The sequence below is a fragment of the Alosa alosa genome, chromosome 5, assembly GCF_017589495.1.
Source record: "Alosa alosa isolate M-15738 ecotype Scorff River chromosome 5, AALO_Geno_1.1, whole genome shotgun sequence".
In the NCBI taxonomy this organism is placed as follows: domain Eukaryota; kingdom Metazoa; phylum Chordata; class Actinopteri; order Clupeiformes; family Clupeidae; genus Alosa; species Alosa alosa.
Genome location: NC_063193.1, coordinates 22784843 through 22802731, shown reverse-complemented (window position 1 = coordinate 22802731; position 17889 = coordinate 22784843). Strand labels below are relative to the sequence as shown.

The 17889-nt window shown below is 40.6% G+C and overlaps 1 protein-coding gene across 3 annotated transcripts; it reads right to left on the bottom strand.

Moving 5' to 3' along the window:
* Nucleotides 1–1065: 1065 nt before the first annotated feature.
* bco2l (beta-carotene 15, 15-dioxygenase 2, like) lies at nucleotides 1066–14810 on the bottom strand. Of its 3 annotated transcripts, none has more exons than XM_048242942.1 (14): nucleotides 14653–14810; nucleotides 14427–14545; nucleotides 13694–13789; nucleotides 11526–11697; nucleotides 11193–11404; nucleotides 10394–10509; nucleotides 10060–10162; nucleotides 9740–9877; nucleotides 4234–4394; nucleotides 2778–2948; nucleotides 2436–2573; nucleotides 2136–2318; nucleotides 1798–1908; nucleotides 1066–1456 (listed from the first exon to the last, which is right to left on the bottom strand). In XM_048242942.1, exons 1-14 carry the CDS (start codon nucleotides 14679–14681, stop codon nucleotides 1340–1342), a joined length of 1866 nt encoding a protein of 621 aa, XP_048098899.1. In that variant the 5' UTR covers nucleotides 14682–14810; the 3' UTR covers nucleotides 1066–1339. The 3 variants fall into 3 exon arrangements, with proteins under 3 accessions (XP_048098899.1, XP_048098901.1, XP_048098900.1); XM_048242944.1 differs by having other exon boundaries at nucleotides 14427–14528; XM_048242943.1 differs by having other exon boundaries at nucleotides 14427–14518.
* Nucleotides 14811–17889: the final 3079 nt, after the last annotated feature.

Sequence of the window (17889 nt, the reverse complement as noted above, 5' to 3'; positions counted from 1 at the left end):
CTGGGGACCCATATTATACATTGTAACATAAAACCTTGGTGTACTCAACATTTCCGGGTTCACCTTGCTGGCAAGTAGACTAGTAGGCTATTACTAGTTATTTTTTTGTAACTGACATTTTGAAAGGAAAGACATGTCTCTTTTATCAAATATTTGCATCAAATAGCTTTATTCCATTTGCTCAATTAATGTGAATGAAGTGGCTCACATGTCACAAAGAGAAGAAAACAGCACTGCAAATCAACTCAGATTTGTTGTTAGCAGTGCAGCTGCAATCCATGCAAAGAGTGCACAATCACATAGGGATAATCAAATACATTCCATTTTTAAACTGCCACTGCTTTCTGCAGACACCTCCACCTGACACAATGTAAGGTAATCTGCCCAGCCTAGAATGTGCACATGAACCCAGCGACCTTTCTTCCTCTCACAGTTCCAGGTCCAGGATTGGCCAGCAGTGATGCCAATGAGAGAGCATGAGAGCACACCTGACAAGTCACCATACTCAACCTTTCTCCTTAATATAGACATTTGACTTTACTCTCCTATTTCATTCCCATTCCTTAATCCCATTCAAAATGATTTAAAGTGTTAAAAAGCAAAAGCATTTGCCAGATTTTCCACTGTTCCATATTATGTGCAATTGTGCAAAAAATGGGACTCCATAAGAGATTTATACTGAATATAATGCCAAATTGCACACCTGATAACATTGCCATGTTTGAGACAGCTACAGTTTTGCACACCTGATAACATTGCCATGTTTGAGACAGCTACAGTTTTGTTTATCTTCAGCCAGTCCCCTCATGGTGCCTCCAAGAACTCCAAAAAAGCAAAGCAATTGAGATGACTTCATCCTGGTGAAAAAACATAGTCATACCCCCTTGGGTATTTCCCCTTTTATTGCTTTAATAAATTAAATCTTTGTCAATTTAATTTGGCCTTTGTTAAAAATAATTTACAAAAATCCCCTCTTTAAAGGGGTGGTTCAGGATTTTTGACATAAGACCTTTTTTCCAAGTAAGCAAGTGTGATATTTATCAATGGAGACCGTTTTCAGCACGTTTCATCCAGTCCTTCTAATTGCAGAGTTCGCAGGTGCTAGGCTAGCGCAAGTCAAAGGTATGTGCTAGCCTGCCACTAAAGACAGTCTTACCCACTTTCAGAAGAATTTGGATGATGAAAGGCCTATAGTCTGAGACCAGTTTAGTTAAATACTTGATGCCACTCTATGACTGTATTATAAATTTACAGAACTAAGAGGACTTCTGATTGTGGGACAGCAGTGAGGGGTGTTCAATGGACATAGCAGAGAGAAGATCAGAGGTGCTTCTACACATTAAGCTCTATCATTGAAAACCCCATGAGTTCCATATGGAATGTTGACTGGCACTTCTGCTCGCCCCAGCTCTGTAAAGGTCTTGGCATCCAGAACCAATAGGAATGTGCTCTTCTCCTAGAAACAGTAACAATTATTTAGTTGTGCTACCAAATGCACTGTGTATAAATTCAAGTCTTACCAGCATTCAGCATTTCTTGAACAACATTTCAAGCAACATTAGTATCATGCATTGGTTGTCATTTTGGACAGTCTGATGCATCAGTTTCCCAGACAACTGAAAGACGCACTTTGCCTTGTGTGTCACACACTATCACTTGGTTAACAAATGTGCCAATGTTGTTAATCAGTAAGCATAAAATAATAAAGACGCTGCAGGTTGTCCGAATCTGTAGTGTTTCTCATACACACAAGTTTGCTGTCATTCATGCAGTGAATCTCCTGGATATGAGTCTTACCTCTCTGGGTGTAATGATCACTGACATTACCACTCCATCATCCTCATCTGTGGCCTCGGGTGATGGGACAAACACAGGCTCGGAGGGGTAAAGGCCAGGGTATCGCCATGACTATAAGGAATAATATTATTGATATGTGAAGACTTATTGTATAAGACATTGCGTATACTATGATAGTTAAACTTGGCAAACATGGTGTAAACTTCAACCATCTTGGGATCCATATAAAGGGATACAACAAGTAAAACATTTACCTTCACTAAATTGTCAGTTAATTTGTTACTGCTACATTAGCGTTGAATCACAACCGGCAATCGAACAAAGATGTCAGACAGCACCTTAAGTTCCTTTGTCTCAACATCCATCTTCAGAAGGGAATCACTGAACACATGGCCGAAGCCACAGCTGTAGTAATAGCGGTATTTGCGAGTGTTGTAGTTGTTGTAGTTGATCTGTGGGAACTCCAGTCCTCCGAACGCCAACAGATCATCACCATAGAGATTCTCATGGACACAATATATCTGAAGTAAAGTAAGAGGAAAGCTGAGTAATAATCAATATTCTAGTTGTGTAACAAAATGCTTTATCGACTACAACTTAGCACACTTTTTGGAACACACAAATACAGAAACCCATACCCTTCCATCAGCCATTTTCACAGCCTTGGCAGTGCAGAATGGTAGTGTGACCATATTCTCATTCACAGGTGTTTGGTCATTCACATCCAGGGGCAGCACATATCGCCTTGGCAGGTTTGTACATAGTCCATTGTAAAACTGTCAGATAAACAGAAACCGACATTACTTTGCGGTTTTGAACTATGCCTCTGTTTTTCATTAATCATTGCTAAATCTAATTTCATACTGACCTTCACTTGTAACACTTTTAAGACATAACATATTTAATTCCACATTCTAACTGTTTGTAAAGCCCAGCTCAGAGTCTTGTAAATGGGACATTAATCTGTCTCTGGTCATCACCTTGTCAAGTTCCTCCCCAGATGCCTTGCTGAGATTTTCCAATGTGAAATCTCCTATGACGGCCCCGTCGTCTCCACAGCACATGTCCATGACCAGCTGGCCCTGGTCCTCATACGCATTGATCTGATGCAGGGTGAACATGGCATTTCCGTAATAGGTCACCTTGCTCTCCTACGGGTTAGAAGATGATTATTGGCTATGGGGGAGAATTCAGTAGGATTCACGTCTTAAATTGATCATTACATATACATGACATGACACTCTTTTATTGACTTGCATTGTATTTAATACAGTGCCACCTGAGGCTACCTACCCCCATCTCTGGATGGTGATTAGGCTAACTTTAGTGGATATTTGGCACCGGAGTTTTTTTCACATTCTATTGCTATTTTCTAGGTCTTATATGTCAAAACTAAGAAACCCTTCGAATGAGAGTCACTTGGAACATAATGCCTGATAGTTTGACAAAGCACCTGTGTTTTAGTGTTTTGTCATGGTTTGGTGTTTCGGTGTTCAGTTTTTTGGTTTCTAATGAGGAGACACAGCACTCAAAAAATCTTCCATTGAAATGCATGGGGTTTAGTTCGTAACACCAATATGGCAGTTGTCTACACACTTCCGCAGCCAAAAGTCGACATGTGAATACATTTTACCAATCATGTGTTGTGATCTCACCGCTGGAGTGTGTTTGGTGTCATGAAGCCTGGCGCACGCACAGTTCTGCCCAAAATAGATGCCCCATATGTGCCCAAAATAGATGCCCCATATGTGCCCAGAGTACGTTGCAGTATGGCCGCCGAGTGGAGGGACTTGCCTAAAAGGACTTTGGGCTAGTGTTATGCCACAATTCTTAACGCTCAATTCTGATTTTTTTTGCTCAAATCTGAGTTTTTTGTGTGGCTGTTCATTGTTTTTTTAATTATACATCTGGTCAATATCAGAAAGGTCATGTGACATGGTGATGTCCTGCCACACTGGAGAAGGTCAGACAACATTTCTAACCAACATTCACGTTTACATGGACACTTTTAATCCGATTAGAAACAGAATAACGGCTCAATCGGAATAGAAATTCTCATAAAAACACCTCAGTCAGAATATAAATGCCTGATCTGAATCAAACGGACTGAAAGAGGTGGTGTATTCCATTCCTATTCCGATTGAACAGCCATGTATATGGTCAACTGGATTGCCTGCTGTATCTTTTCAAGGAAAAGTAGGCAACAACAGCTATTCCGATAGCGCACCCCATGTAAACCGATGGCACAAATTTCATGTGCTCAAAGACTTCATGTTGTGTTCAAAACCTTGTTTGGGTCCTACCAGAGTCAAACTTATGACAGTATTTTACTTGAGCAGTTAGTTTGCCATCATCATGTAAATTAGCTTGAATAAGGTGAACAAAATGCCTTGGGTGCCATTTCTCACTATATTTTGCAACAGTGATTGGATATACCTTGCCAGTGCGTTTGTCCACAACATGAAAGATGGTTTCCAGAGATGGGTCCCATTCCATGACCTTGTGGAAGCTTTTTCCTTGTATCCTGTACAGCATGAACTTCAGCAGGTCCAACTTAATGGGTTGTTCAATGAACACCACATAATTCTCTGACATCGCTGTGAAAATAATACTGAAATGTTGATGTTGCGAAATATATCTTGACTGGCACAGGAACAGAGAGACAAATTACGCCAAAAGATAGAAGTGAAGATAAAATTTAAGATAAAAGAACAGATATCGGAAAAAGGTACAGACATGTCAATCCTGAGAATAACTGTTCTGTACTGGTACTGTTTCACACTATGTTCTCTTGATCTGTAATCTTTTTCATCAACTGCAAACATTGTGCTCCTCCCATGAGTTTGCATACTGCCCTTATACTGGCAATGTCTACATCAGGGGTCTCAAACACCCGGCCCGCGGGCCAAATCCGGCCCGCGTCCGGCCCAATTCCCGCGACGTATGTCAAAATAATAATGTAATTCGGCCCTTGAGGCTATTTTTAATTGCAACAAACAACGATACTGATTAAAATAGATGATAGATCCAAGTACGGTGACAAATCTCATTTGTAGCCTACTCTGCTCCACTATGTGCTAGACATCCAGAGCTTGATTCAAACCCAAAATCGCTGCGCAAAGTTTTCAGGAAATACTTGTATTACACGCGAGAAACACAAAGACGTGCATTTGTAATGACGCGGAAGCGATGCAGGCCATAGTTTTGCACAAAATGAAGCAGAAATAGGCCTACACCTAATGTTGAAAAACGTTCACGTGTGATGAAGTCTTAGGTAGGCAATGTTATTCACCTATTCTGATTCTGAAGGAGAATATCCTTTTGGAGATTATGATCGATCGTCTATTGACAGTGATAGTCACAGTGGGTCTGTGAATGGAGGTGCGTCTTTGCGTGTAGCCTATACGACGGTGTCCACTAACCATACCATGCTTATTTCGACCCTCTGCCCAACATAGCTTGGTTGCAGTGGTAATCGTGATGAAAGTGTCCGTAATGGACGTGGTACAGACAGACAGCAGGGCTAGTAGAAACGAACTATGCGAACTTCTGGGTACTCAGATGACCCGCGATAGGAACTGATTTGACCAGAATACTTTATTGTAGGCCTTGTGGTTTAGTAATACATCACTATCATATCACATCATATACATCTTAGGTGTTGGTATTTAGGTGTTTTCCTGTTCATTTGTTATGTGGGTAATATGAAAAAAAGGAAAGTAAACCTGCTCAAATATGTTCATCCAGTATTTACTGAAAGGTGCATAATTTGAGGTGCTTGCCATCCAGTGATGGGTACATTTACCCCCTTCATAAACTTTTGTTTATACTCAAAGATTTTTACATTTACAGTAGGACTTTATCTCTGACCACTTTCAAGCCATGTCCTTTTGAAATTTTGATATAAAAATCCAATGGTGTTGCTTTCTTAACCCTGACGCCTAGTTTGCCAGGTTTAGAAAAGTTATGAGAGGAAAATATTTTTATTTGGTGTGAAACACACACATACCCGTTTTTATGCTTTTTGTTTGTTTTATAATTTGTATTAATATTTATTTTATCATTATTTTATTTATAAGCTAAGGTTGCTAGCACAGGTGTCTAAAACTAGATAAAAACACTTGCACTTTCTGTTTGCAGTTTTGTGTGGTATTTGAAAAAAAGAACATTGCATTTTCAGAAATAGCCGGCCCTCCAATCAGATGACGTTGGCAGAAGTGGCCCCCAGCTCATTTGAGTTTGAGACCCCTGGTCTACATTCCACTATAGAAAAAAAAAACACAGAGGTGTGCACTCAGAGAACACAACCAACTTTCATAGAAAAGGATAAATCATAAATGTATAGTTATCGATTTCAATACAAACCATCTGTAAACCGTTCTGACTAACTGTCGTCCTCAGTGTTTGGTCTAAATTTCACTTCAGGTCAGGTGGGCACAGAGCTGGGCAATGAGAGAGGCTAAACAGCTGTACTCATAGCGACTTGTCAGCTATTCCCTGCTAATGACTCTGCTCCTACCTGAGCATGTCCTCAGAGACAGAACTTCCTGAAAGCAGGCAGAGCACACTAGCTGGTGCACTAAGACAGAGCACACTAAGGAGCTGGTGCACTAAGACAGAGCACACTCAGGAGCTGGTGCACTAAGGCAGAGCACACTCAGGAGCGGGTGCACTAATGCATTTGCACCTGTTTCAGGCTTGATTTGCACCTTGATTTGCAAAACATGGCATTGTATGTACAAACCCGCACATGTAGAAAGCCCATTGCTGGCCACAGGAAGTTGACCTTTTTTTACTCATACATATGCATTTATGGGAAGGTCACAGGGAAAAAATGGAAGTATTGCACAAAAAAAATGGAGAAGTGTTAAGAGCGATTGATTAGGTATTCCGGCATATGTATGAAAATGGCACACATCTGTTCTGCAGTGAAAATGATGCTACAGGCTGCTCAACACAGTCTTTAACCACCTGAAAGGGGCAAATAATACGACTGCTATTTATTGATTTTTCATAAGCTTTTAAATGTATTCAACCCCACATTTTAGCAGACAGACTTTCAAAGACACACATCAACCCAGGGCCAATAGCCTGGTTAGTTGACTTTCTAACCTCCAGATCCCAAAGGGTTAAAGTTAATGGTGTTTTATCTTGCAATCTTTTATCTTCTACCGGCTCCCCCCAAGGATGTGTCCTCTCTCCTCTCCTCTTTGTTTTATACACAAATGAATGCCGTTCACAATATGATGGAAGACAGGTTTTTAAGTCTGCAGATGATTCTGTAATTGTGTTTCTTCTCAATGGAACCGTGATTGACCATGGACCAATAGTGAGGGATTTTAATGATTGGTGTAAGCGCTCCTTTTTAAACATAAATGTATCAAAGACTAAGGAACTAATTGTTGATTTTAGGAAGCAGTGCCCCACTCTTCCCCCACTATCATTGATGGCCAACCAGTTGAGACAGTACAAGAGTACAAGTACCTTGGCACAATTATTGATAGCAAGCTATGTTTTGATTCACACACTGATGTTGGTTGTGCCAAAGCCCATCAGCGCATGTACTTTTATCGCAAACTGAGGAATTCTAACATTGACCCCACTTTTATGAGAATGTTTTATTCCTGTTTTATTGAGTCTGTTTTAACCTTCTGTTTTATCTGCTGGTGTGGTTCTCTGGAGAGTGGAGAGTATTGTCAGGACATGTAGGAAGATTGCAGGCATCAACTTCCCCACTCTCTCTTACACCTACTCTAACAGAGTGGCAAAGAAGGCCCAATCTATTGCAGCTGACCCTAGCCACCCTCTGTCCTGCCAGTTTAAGCTACTCCCCTCAGGCCCTAAGTACTCCATACCCAGATGCAGGTCCAATAGACTCAGAAACTCTTTTATCCTGACTTCCATTTCCATTTTAAACAGTCTGCCAAAACTGTTTTAACTATATTTAGTTATATATTTAGTCTATTTTTATTATTGTGTTTTAGATACTGTGGGTTATTATGTTTTTCTGTATTGTTGTGTGTCTTGTCCTTATGTCTGTCTATTGGCTGTGCAATTAATTGCCCCTTGGGGACAATAAAGTTACCTTGACCTTGAAAGCAGATGTAATCTAGATTGTGGTTAAATGCATCAGTAGGATAGCATCAGTAGAATACTTTCTTTTTTTATTTTACTTTTCCTACAGTAGGACTTTACTGTCATTTCTTCCACACTATCCACTTCCTTATTATATCTAGTGAATGTTTAGTAAATTCCAAATCTCTGGATGAAGCCATTGAGCTTCCATTACTAATATATAATAATATACACTGCCTATAAAAAGTATACACCCCCCTTGTATATTTCCGCTTTTACTGCTTTTATAAATGAAATCTTGAGACCTTTATTACATTAATTTACAAAAATCCCCTCTTTAATGTCAAAGTGAAAGCATATTTCGACAAATGTTATGTTAATTAATATATAATATATAAAGATTGCATAAATATTCACCTCCTTCAAGTCAGCATTTAGTAGATACACCTTTGGCCCCAATTAAAAGAATGGTGTCGTGGATCAGTCTCAATTCAAGATCAAGTCTCACATGCTCACATGCATGTCTCACAAATCTCACAGGCTTGCACATCTGGATACTGCGATTTTACTCAAATTTTCTTTGCAAAATTGCTCAAGCTCTGTCAAGTTGGAAGGGGATAGGGCGTGAAGTCCAGTTTAGGATTGAGGTCTGGACTTTGACTAGGCCACTACAGAACAATCACCTTGTTGTTTTTAAACCATTTCTGTGTAGTTTTGGCTGTATGCTTCGGCTCATTGTCTTGCTAGAAAGTAAATCTTCTGCCAAGACGTAGTTCTCTTGCAGACTGAATCAGATTGACCTCCAGGATTTTCATATATTTTGCTGAATTAATTTTACCTTTACTTTTACAAGCCTTCCAGGGCCTGATGTCGAGAAATATCAAAGCATGATCCTACCACCACCATGCTTCAAATTAGGGATGGTGCGTTTGTGGTGATATGCAAGGCTTGGTGTACGGCACGCCAGACATAGCATCTAGTCTGATGGCCAAAAAGCTCAATTATGGTCTCATCAGACCTGCATCTGCATCCCGGCAAAGTCTGAATCAGGAAGTTTTGTAACAAGAGAGGCAAGAAAGGCAGAACAAATGAGAAACACGAAATGCTTAAAGGGATATTCCACCATTCCACAATTTGGGGAAATACACTCGTTTTCCACCTCCCCTTGAGTTAAACAATTGAGTTTTACCTTTCCCCAGTTCATCCAGCCGTTCTCTGAGTCTGAAAGTAACACTTTTAGCTGCAGCTCATTGAATCAGATTATACCTAACTCAATTGTTTAACTCAAGGGGAGGTGGAAAACAAATGTATTTCCCCAAATGGTGGAATATCCCTTTAACAAATTCTCTGGACATACACATGGCCCCCTCAAGCACCGGTTAGTCATGCTGGCTCGTTATTAGAACAAGCAGCGATGGCTTCATTTTTTAGATCATTAATCATGGCAGAGCTAGCGAAAAGACTTCAGATTTCAGTTGTGAAATATGCACCCCCAAGCTGTACGGAGAGCTCTGTAGAGAAAAATGTGACAACAAAAGTGAGAAATCAACGAAGAAATGACTTAAGTTACAGAGCGGGCCTTTAAATTGATCAAGATTCCACTTATAAAAGTAGAAAAAGGGAAAATATCCAAGGGGGGGTGAATACTTTTTATAGGCACTGTAAAACCACTCCTGAAGTTTGCCCACAGAGCCGAAATATCTGAAGATAACGCTGCTAACATGGCCTTTCAGTTCACCTGCTGGGACCTGGACTGACTCTGCAGGAAGTTCTATTTGAAGGATCTTTACTCTGTGTTTAATGCCATTAACTAGACTCTGCTGCAGGTTCCCATGACAATAACAAGTTGAGCTTGGGAGAGACCCACCAAAGCTGTGGTAGTAAGATGGCCTCCTGGAGTCGGACGCGGGGATGGAGCAGAGCACCTCAGCACCCGACAGATCTGCCTCGTCCTTCTCAACCTTCTCCTTGGGGAGAGGAACACGGACGATGTTGTAGAAAAACCCTGCAAGGAGAAGCAATGAGAAAACTCACTAACAGAGGGTTGTGTGTAATTCTTGCATGTGTGTGAATATCTTAATGAATGGATGAATGAATGAATGAAGGAATGAATAAATGAATTAATGAATGGGATTAATGAATGAATGAATTAATGAAGAAAGGGAAAAACAGGCATGTGTCACACACCACCCTTTCCATAGGAGTTGCCCAGGTTGTATGTGGTTCCATCCCGGTCATAATGAGGATGGGCTGTGGCTGCATTTACTGCTACAAATTTGGACCAGTCTACCTGTGCAAGGCAGATTAAACATGTTTTAAAACAAAGTTAAACACAAATCAGACATACTTTATTCATTCCAAGGGAAATTAAGCTAGCCTACTTGATGCATTTAAAATTCTTTACGGTAAGGCTATGTGCAATCATTGATCATAACAATGATTGACATATTATTGCTATATTATTATTATTATTATTATTACTCAGAGCACACACTATTTTAGACATGTAGTTGTAGATTACCTTATCTTTGGTCTCCAAGCTCTGGGGGTCAATCATGCGCATGTAGTTGGTCTCTGTGCTGACATAATAATCACCCTTGTACTTGACAAAGTTCACACTGGCATTATCAGTGGCCTCTGTGGAAAAGTGAGAAATAAGCAGGTCAGAATTAACCAGGTGTCACCCTCCTAGTTTTATACTAATTTTCATAGATACTAGTCTATGGGTTTATGTTTCCCAGTAGTAGCAACGCCTGCAAACATGTTGGACAAAAGAAGTCAGAAGAATGTGTACATTTATTTACAGGAAAGGTAGGCCTAAATACATTGTTTCCTGACTGCCGATGCTCTTTATTGTCAGTTTGTAAAGTTTAGGCGAAGTAGGAAGTAATGTTAGGAATCCCTGATAAATGAGATTGGTTAGGCTGGACTGAAGATTTCATCGTTAATGCAAAGTCTACGCTCATTGCGATGCTAGGGTTGGAAACATTTCTCAATGGAGAGTAGCCAGACTCTCTTTGCAAAGTGAGTCTGATGAAACCAGGTTAGGTCAGTACAGGAAAAGAGCAGTTGAATAGGTGATACCAAAGAGTGGGGAGCAGAGGACCGTGAGATTAGTCTCTGTCTCGGTAAATGAATGTGGTTGTGTTATTTCTAAATACTGAGCATGTGTGTTGCTCAGGGCAGAGTTACCCCTTTTGTTTTCACTCAGACACACTACACACCATGACTGGTTTTCAGAAGTCTTGATTTTCCATGTGTGTAAGTGCTTCAGGCCACCTGTTTCTTGGCAGCTAAATAGCTCTCATTCATGGACTTACTTGGAACCTGAAACCTTGAGAAGAAACGGGCAAAGATGTTCTTGCAGGGGTCAGGCATGGCCAGAGTTCCAAACTCAGTCACCACTATGCGGTTCTTCTCCGAGTTCTTCACATATGAGTCACTCCTCAAGAACCGGCTGCAGTAGGTCACCTCGCCATCCTTGATGTAGAAGCGATGCATCAATGCCATGCCATCAAACCAATGGGTGTACCTGCATTAAATGAAAACAAATGATCACAATGAAACATGCAGTAGATATGCATTCATTTTACACTTCATTTCAAGGCCTATAGAGAGGAAATGGCATGCCAGTGGTACGATGGGAATTTCACCTGTTTTCACCAAATTCAAATTTCCCCGGCCCATTTCTGAGGAAGCTTCCATGGACCCAGGATGGAATGGTTCCCTTGACAGTGGTACCAATGAGCTCGGGGGTCTCCTCCACAGTGCTCACCAGGGGTTTGATACACTCCAGGCCACTGACAACAGGCCGTGTTTTTTGGGCTGCAACATGATTCACATGCACATGTGAAATAGCAGATTAATACACCTTGTGCAGGGTTTGGATATCAGGAAGATGTAAGTTACTCAAATGATGTCAGATGAATTAATATCAGGAAAAACTCCCTGGATACAGTATGCATAGTAAGAATTAGATTCAGTCACGTTACTGAATTGCTCATGAGGCACACCGTAATTTCCCAACTATTAGCTCAGGTTTATATTTGTTCAGCTATGAGGTTAATACACAGGGGCAGTTAATATTGTATTAATATGGTTTTGTTTTTTAACCTGCATAAAACACTGTCCAGCGGTTTATGCACAATGTGGCTAATACACAGGAAATTACTGTAGATAAGTACTCTTACTACAGTCCCTAAATCCATCCAGGACATTTCTGCACCATTTGGATTTTAAATGTTAGTTTGCAGGCAAGGGCCTTTGAGCCAACACATGCTACGTGTAGACACCCATGTATATAATTACCGTACCCATATCATATCATATATTGGTTTATCACTAGGTTCAGATAAGATACATCAGGTTACATATATGTCTGTTATGTGTTATGTAGTGTTATGTGTTAAAGGACAGCTGGGGACAAGTGTACCTTCTGAATGTAATCAGCAATGTCTGAAAAACTCAGGTAGATTGCACAGGTAGCTGAATGGGATGTTTAATGTATTCACTAAAATAATCTAGTTTTTATTTGTGATAGGATAAATATAATAAAAGGCAAAACTCTTCATTCCTTCTATTTTGTGACATACACTGAATTTGAAGAGAAGAGCTAGTTTTTGCCTAGTATATATATATATATGTACTGTATATAGAATAACACTAAACCAGAGAGTGTAGACATGTTATAAAGGACTACTGGGACAGGGCTGGTTTTATAGCCATGTAAACATACAGAGGCTCATTGTTAGCAAACATCCGTCTTGTGTTCCAATGTCATGTTGTGTTTATCATTTAAAAAGCCAAAGTGATTGTTGGAATTTTTCAAAATTATATTAGCACCGTTTAAAATTGTTGCCCTTAATAAAGAAGCTTCTTTTACATGAGTAGGGAGTATGATCTATGGCTGACTCTAAATGGCCAGAAACAAAGAACTTCCTCCTGAAACGTCTATTCCAGGAATTAACCAAGAAACTGAAGATCTCATACTCTACAAGGTAGTGTACAACTTCCTTCACAGAAGAGCATAAACTGGCTTTAACGAGAACACATGTAAACATCAACAGAAGAGGTGAAGTCAGGGTGCTGACATTATAGAGCTGTAAAGAGAAGGGCAAAGCACGGCCAGGCCAATAAAAAGAGAAGATTGTGATGAACAAAAGATCAGAGATATTCAAAAAATCAAAAATGACATGGACAGACCAATCTAAAATATTCAGAACACAAAGAGGAACATTTGGGAGAGGCAGATCAAATGCTGAAATTAATATTTCTGTGACCTCAAACTCTTGAACGGCAAAGCGTTGCATTTGCAAGGGTCTTTGACTTAAACATTGTGCCAGTAAGTTTGAAATTCAACACACTGAACAAATGCATTCATAAGGCACACTTAGTCAAGCTGTTAGTCAGTACACTAACATGATATTACAGAGAGTGTGGAGTACTGTGTACAGAGTGGTGTGGTCATGTGATGATATTACCACCTATTTCACCTGCGGGTGTCAGATTGGCTGTGAATGTGATGAAGATCGTGATGAACAATGCGAAACGCGTTGTTCACGCCAAATAAAGTCAGTAAAATATACCCTCCAGTGTGCGATGTATACTACTTTTTGACATTTAAATGATATTACATATATTTTATTACATAAAAAAAATAGTTGAAAACATGCATGGCACACATTTTGTAGTGTGTGTGTGTGTGTGTGTGTGTGTGTGTGTGAGTGAGAGAGAGAGAGAGGGGGAGTGAGAGCAGAATGAAGCAATGAGAGCAAGTGAGTAAAGATGTGCTATGCCGCCGGTGGAAAGCCATGGGTATTACCTGGTGCGCTGATGGAGGGCTGTGCTGAGGGCTTGGGCTTGGGCATGGCTGGCTGTGCTGCTGCTGCTGTGGCTCTGACCCCTGTGCTGCTCTGCACTGTCAGACAGATGAGGAGTGAGACAAACTCACAGGCCCCACGGGAGAAAAAACTCCCCAGGCAAAGAGCGCAGACAAAAGGGGGCGTGATCTGCAGATCCACTCGACCCTTGCACACTGCAGCCCAAGCAGTGAGCTGTTGCCATAACGAGTTATTCAATATTGCACTGGCTGATAAAACACAAGGCTTCTATTGCCCTGGCTGTAATTATGTAGTAGTTTGGCAGACATATGGCTCACCTGGCCATGGTTCACATCACATGGCTGTGTGGCAAAGCAATGTGCAATGCAAATGTTTAGATGAACTTCATTATTTATGCCGATAGTGTAAACACTGTAGAAGTGGAGGAAACCGCACTCTCTTGTGTATTATACTTATAAAAGGTTTTATTGCACCATGCCCTTGACTACAAACGCGTTTCGGCGTCATGCCGTCTTCAGTGTAAACACTGTGAACAGAGACTAACGATCCCACCCCCTTTGTAAGGGACTAGTTATCTTCACTCAAAAGAACCTCTTGTATCATCCCACTGTAGTGTGGCTTAAACCAGTGGCCATAATCAGTTCCCCAGACTCCATGGCCTAATATGCACGTCTATGTAGTAAATAACAATGCCTTTGATGAACCATTCCTGACCTCTTGTCATATGCAGCTGCCGGACGTCACATGAGCTATACTGGACCCCTCTTGTCCATGCTGACGTCCAAGTGCGCTTCATCAGGTTGTTCCTGGAGAGAACTATGATCCTAGCTTTACTAATATTAAGCATTCAAACAACAACATTGCAAATCAAAGACACATTTAATACTGACAACTAAACAAGAAGAACAACAACCTTCTGACTTTTCACTGTTTTGGTTACCTTAATTGCAAAAGGGTCGGTTTGATCATCCTTCCTCTGCTGGCTGCTGTAGTAGGCCTAGGTTGTTTTCTTGTAGACTTTTAGTGTAGCCTAGTTTGTCTGTGATGACCGTTACAGGTTCGTCTGTTGTGTTCTGGTTGTCTTTCTGTTTTCTTTGGCAGGTGTGGCGACGGCAATTGGCAGTGGATGGGTACAGTCATGGGTACAGCCGTGCGCAAGGCGTGTCTTGTCATAATAAACCACGTATTCCAACTTGGGGAGTTAGTTGACAGTTGTTATGGCTTTCGGAACTAAATTGTTTATCTGATAGAAATACCCCATATTTTTTGGTCACTTCCTTGTGAGACCAAAGTGCACGAGTATTCCACTAGGGGGCATTAGGCTACATCTTCAAATTTCACAAAATCAATTCGTGCATCCTCAATGGCCTTGCAGTGGCAGTGCAGCCAAAGCAAGTCCCACCACTCGGCGGCCATTTATAACGGCTTCAGGCAGTTATTTTGGGCATCTATTTTCCTATTCAAATGAATGAGGAGGCATAAGGGAGGTCATATTCACATAAAAAGTACATCAGGTACCGCGTATCCCAACTTGGGGAGTAGTTGACAGTTGGCTTTTAGAACTAAATTGTTTCTCTGATAGAAATACCCCATATTCTTGTTTCTTTCTTGTTACAAGAGAACACAGACAGTAGCGACTTCATGCAGAGGCTTGTGCTTCAGGGCCCCCTGAGCCCTTGGAGCCCAGGGCCTGCATGGGCCCGATAGGCCATTCAGTAATCCATCCCTGCAACTGCAGCCGCAAGTGTCACTACAAAACAGAGTTCACATGTAGGGGTGCAAGGTTTGGTTTGTAAAAGGGCCATGGTCTGCACTTCGAACACTTAAATACTAAAGACACACTTTTGGTGCACACACACACACACGTGCGCGCGCACGCACGCACACCCACACATTCACACACACACACACACACACACACACACACACACACACACACACACACACACACACACACACCCACATGCACATACACCCACCCATACACACACACACACACACACACACACACACACACACACACACACGCTTACAGTGCATGACTCAAGTATTCTCAAACAAAGTTAGGCCATATTCTAAAGAAAAGTGAACAGGGTAAATGTATTTGATAAGAGTGTGGCTTACATAAACTGTGCAGGAATCTGGGCTGGGCTTATTTGGAGTAGAAAGCTCAGCCTGACCTTTTTTTCTCAAACTGGGAGACAGCTGTTGCCTTTCCCAGTGACTTTCAGAAGTGTGGTAAAATTAGATTCAGATTGGATATTCAGCAGACATTCGGCTGAGTTGATTTTACTGTTACAAACATGGGTTGTTAGTTGTGTGTGGCGCATGAGATTCTAGGCGCCAATCCCGTTTACAGAGCTATTCATGTCACAGCCTACATTTTGTTAAAAGAAGACTTAATTTGGTGTTTGGAAGCAGCAATATCTCACTTGTAATAACACGCTAACGCAAAGCACTAGAAGTACACCACAAACGTTATAAAGAACCTATTGTTGTGGACAACCTTTCACAGCAGTTCGTTTTTCAAAATAAAAGTCCTACATCTGTATACAACAATTGGCATAATTTTCCCATGCCAATATTTCAGGCTGTGGCGCACTTGTGGCCAAATAAATCACACCATTCTAACCCTTTTCTGGAGCTCTTTGTATCACAGCTTATATTTTTTGGAAATAAGACTTAAGTTGGTGTTTGGGGGCCACTTGAAATATTTCACTTGTGATAACACGCTAACACAAAACAGTAGAAGCACACCGCAAACGTTATAAAGAATCTATTGTTGTGGACTACCTTTCACAGCACAGTTTGTTTTTCAGAACAATTGACATACAGTAATTTCCCCATGCCAATATTTCCAGCTGTGGCGCAATTGTGGCCAAATAAATCATACCATTTTAACCCTCTTTTGGAGGTCTTCGTATCACAGCCCATATTTTTTGGAAATAAGACTTCATTTGGTGTTTGGGGGCCCTTTACACCTTCCGAGGCAACTTAGGTTGATTGGTAGAAAAGTAGAACTTTTTTGTTTTAAAAAAACCTGTGTGAAAGGTACTGTGCAGGTATAGGTTCTTTGTCATATTTGTGCCATGCCTCAAGCCTGGACATGTTATTACAAGTGAAATATTGCAAATTGCCATACAGAACCACACAATTACATTTTTTAGAAGATATGTGATGTGACATGAAGATCTCTATGAGAGCGATAAAATGATGTGACCTATTTCCTGACACGTTTGACACGCTGAAATATTGGCATGTGAAAACTGTTGAAGTAGGACTTTTACTATGAAAAACCAACTGCTGTGAAAGATATTCCATAACAATAGGTTCATAATAACATATGTGGTGTGTTTCTACATTTTTGTGTTAGCGTGTTATTACAAGTAAAATATTACATATGGTCCCAAACACTAAATGAAGTTGTATTTCCAAAAAATATGGGCTGTTATACAAAGAGCTCCAAAAGAGGGTTAGAATGGTGTGATTTATTGAGCAACAAGTGCGCCACAGCCTGAAATATTGGCATTGGAAAATTATGTCAATGTTTGTATAGAGAAATAGGACTTTTACTTTAAAAAAACAACTGCTGTGAAAGGTAGTCTATAGCAATAGTTTCTTTATAACATTTGCAGTGTGTTTCTACTGCTTTGCGTTAGCATGTTATTACAAGTGGAATATTTCAAGTGGTCCCCAAACACCAAATGAAGTCTTATTTTCAAACAATATGGGCTGTGATACGAAGAGCTCCAGAAAAGGGTTAGAATGATGTGATTTATTTGGCCACAAGTGACCATAGCGTGAAATTATTGGCATTGGAAAATTATGTAAATTGTTGAATAGAGATGTAGGACTTTTATTTTGAAAAACCAACTGCTGTGAAAGGTAGTCCATAGCATTAGATTCTTTATAACGTTTGCGGTGTAAACGGGCTCTGATATAGCTCTTTGGAGATAGTTTTTGCCTGTTTGTAATCCTTCACCTCCACAATAAAAGCCCTGTCATTGTGTACAGGGGGGGACAAGTCACGAGAAGTTTGCTATTTACAACAGCAGAGTAAAATATAAATATATCACGACTCTAGAGGGAGCTCTACAGTAGCCAAAAATACCTAAACCTGAATAGTGTATCTTTACAGTAATATCTTGAAAAGGATTATTCCTAGCCTGTTCAAACT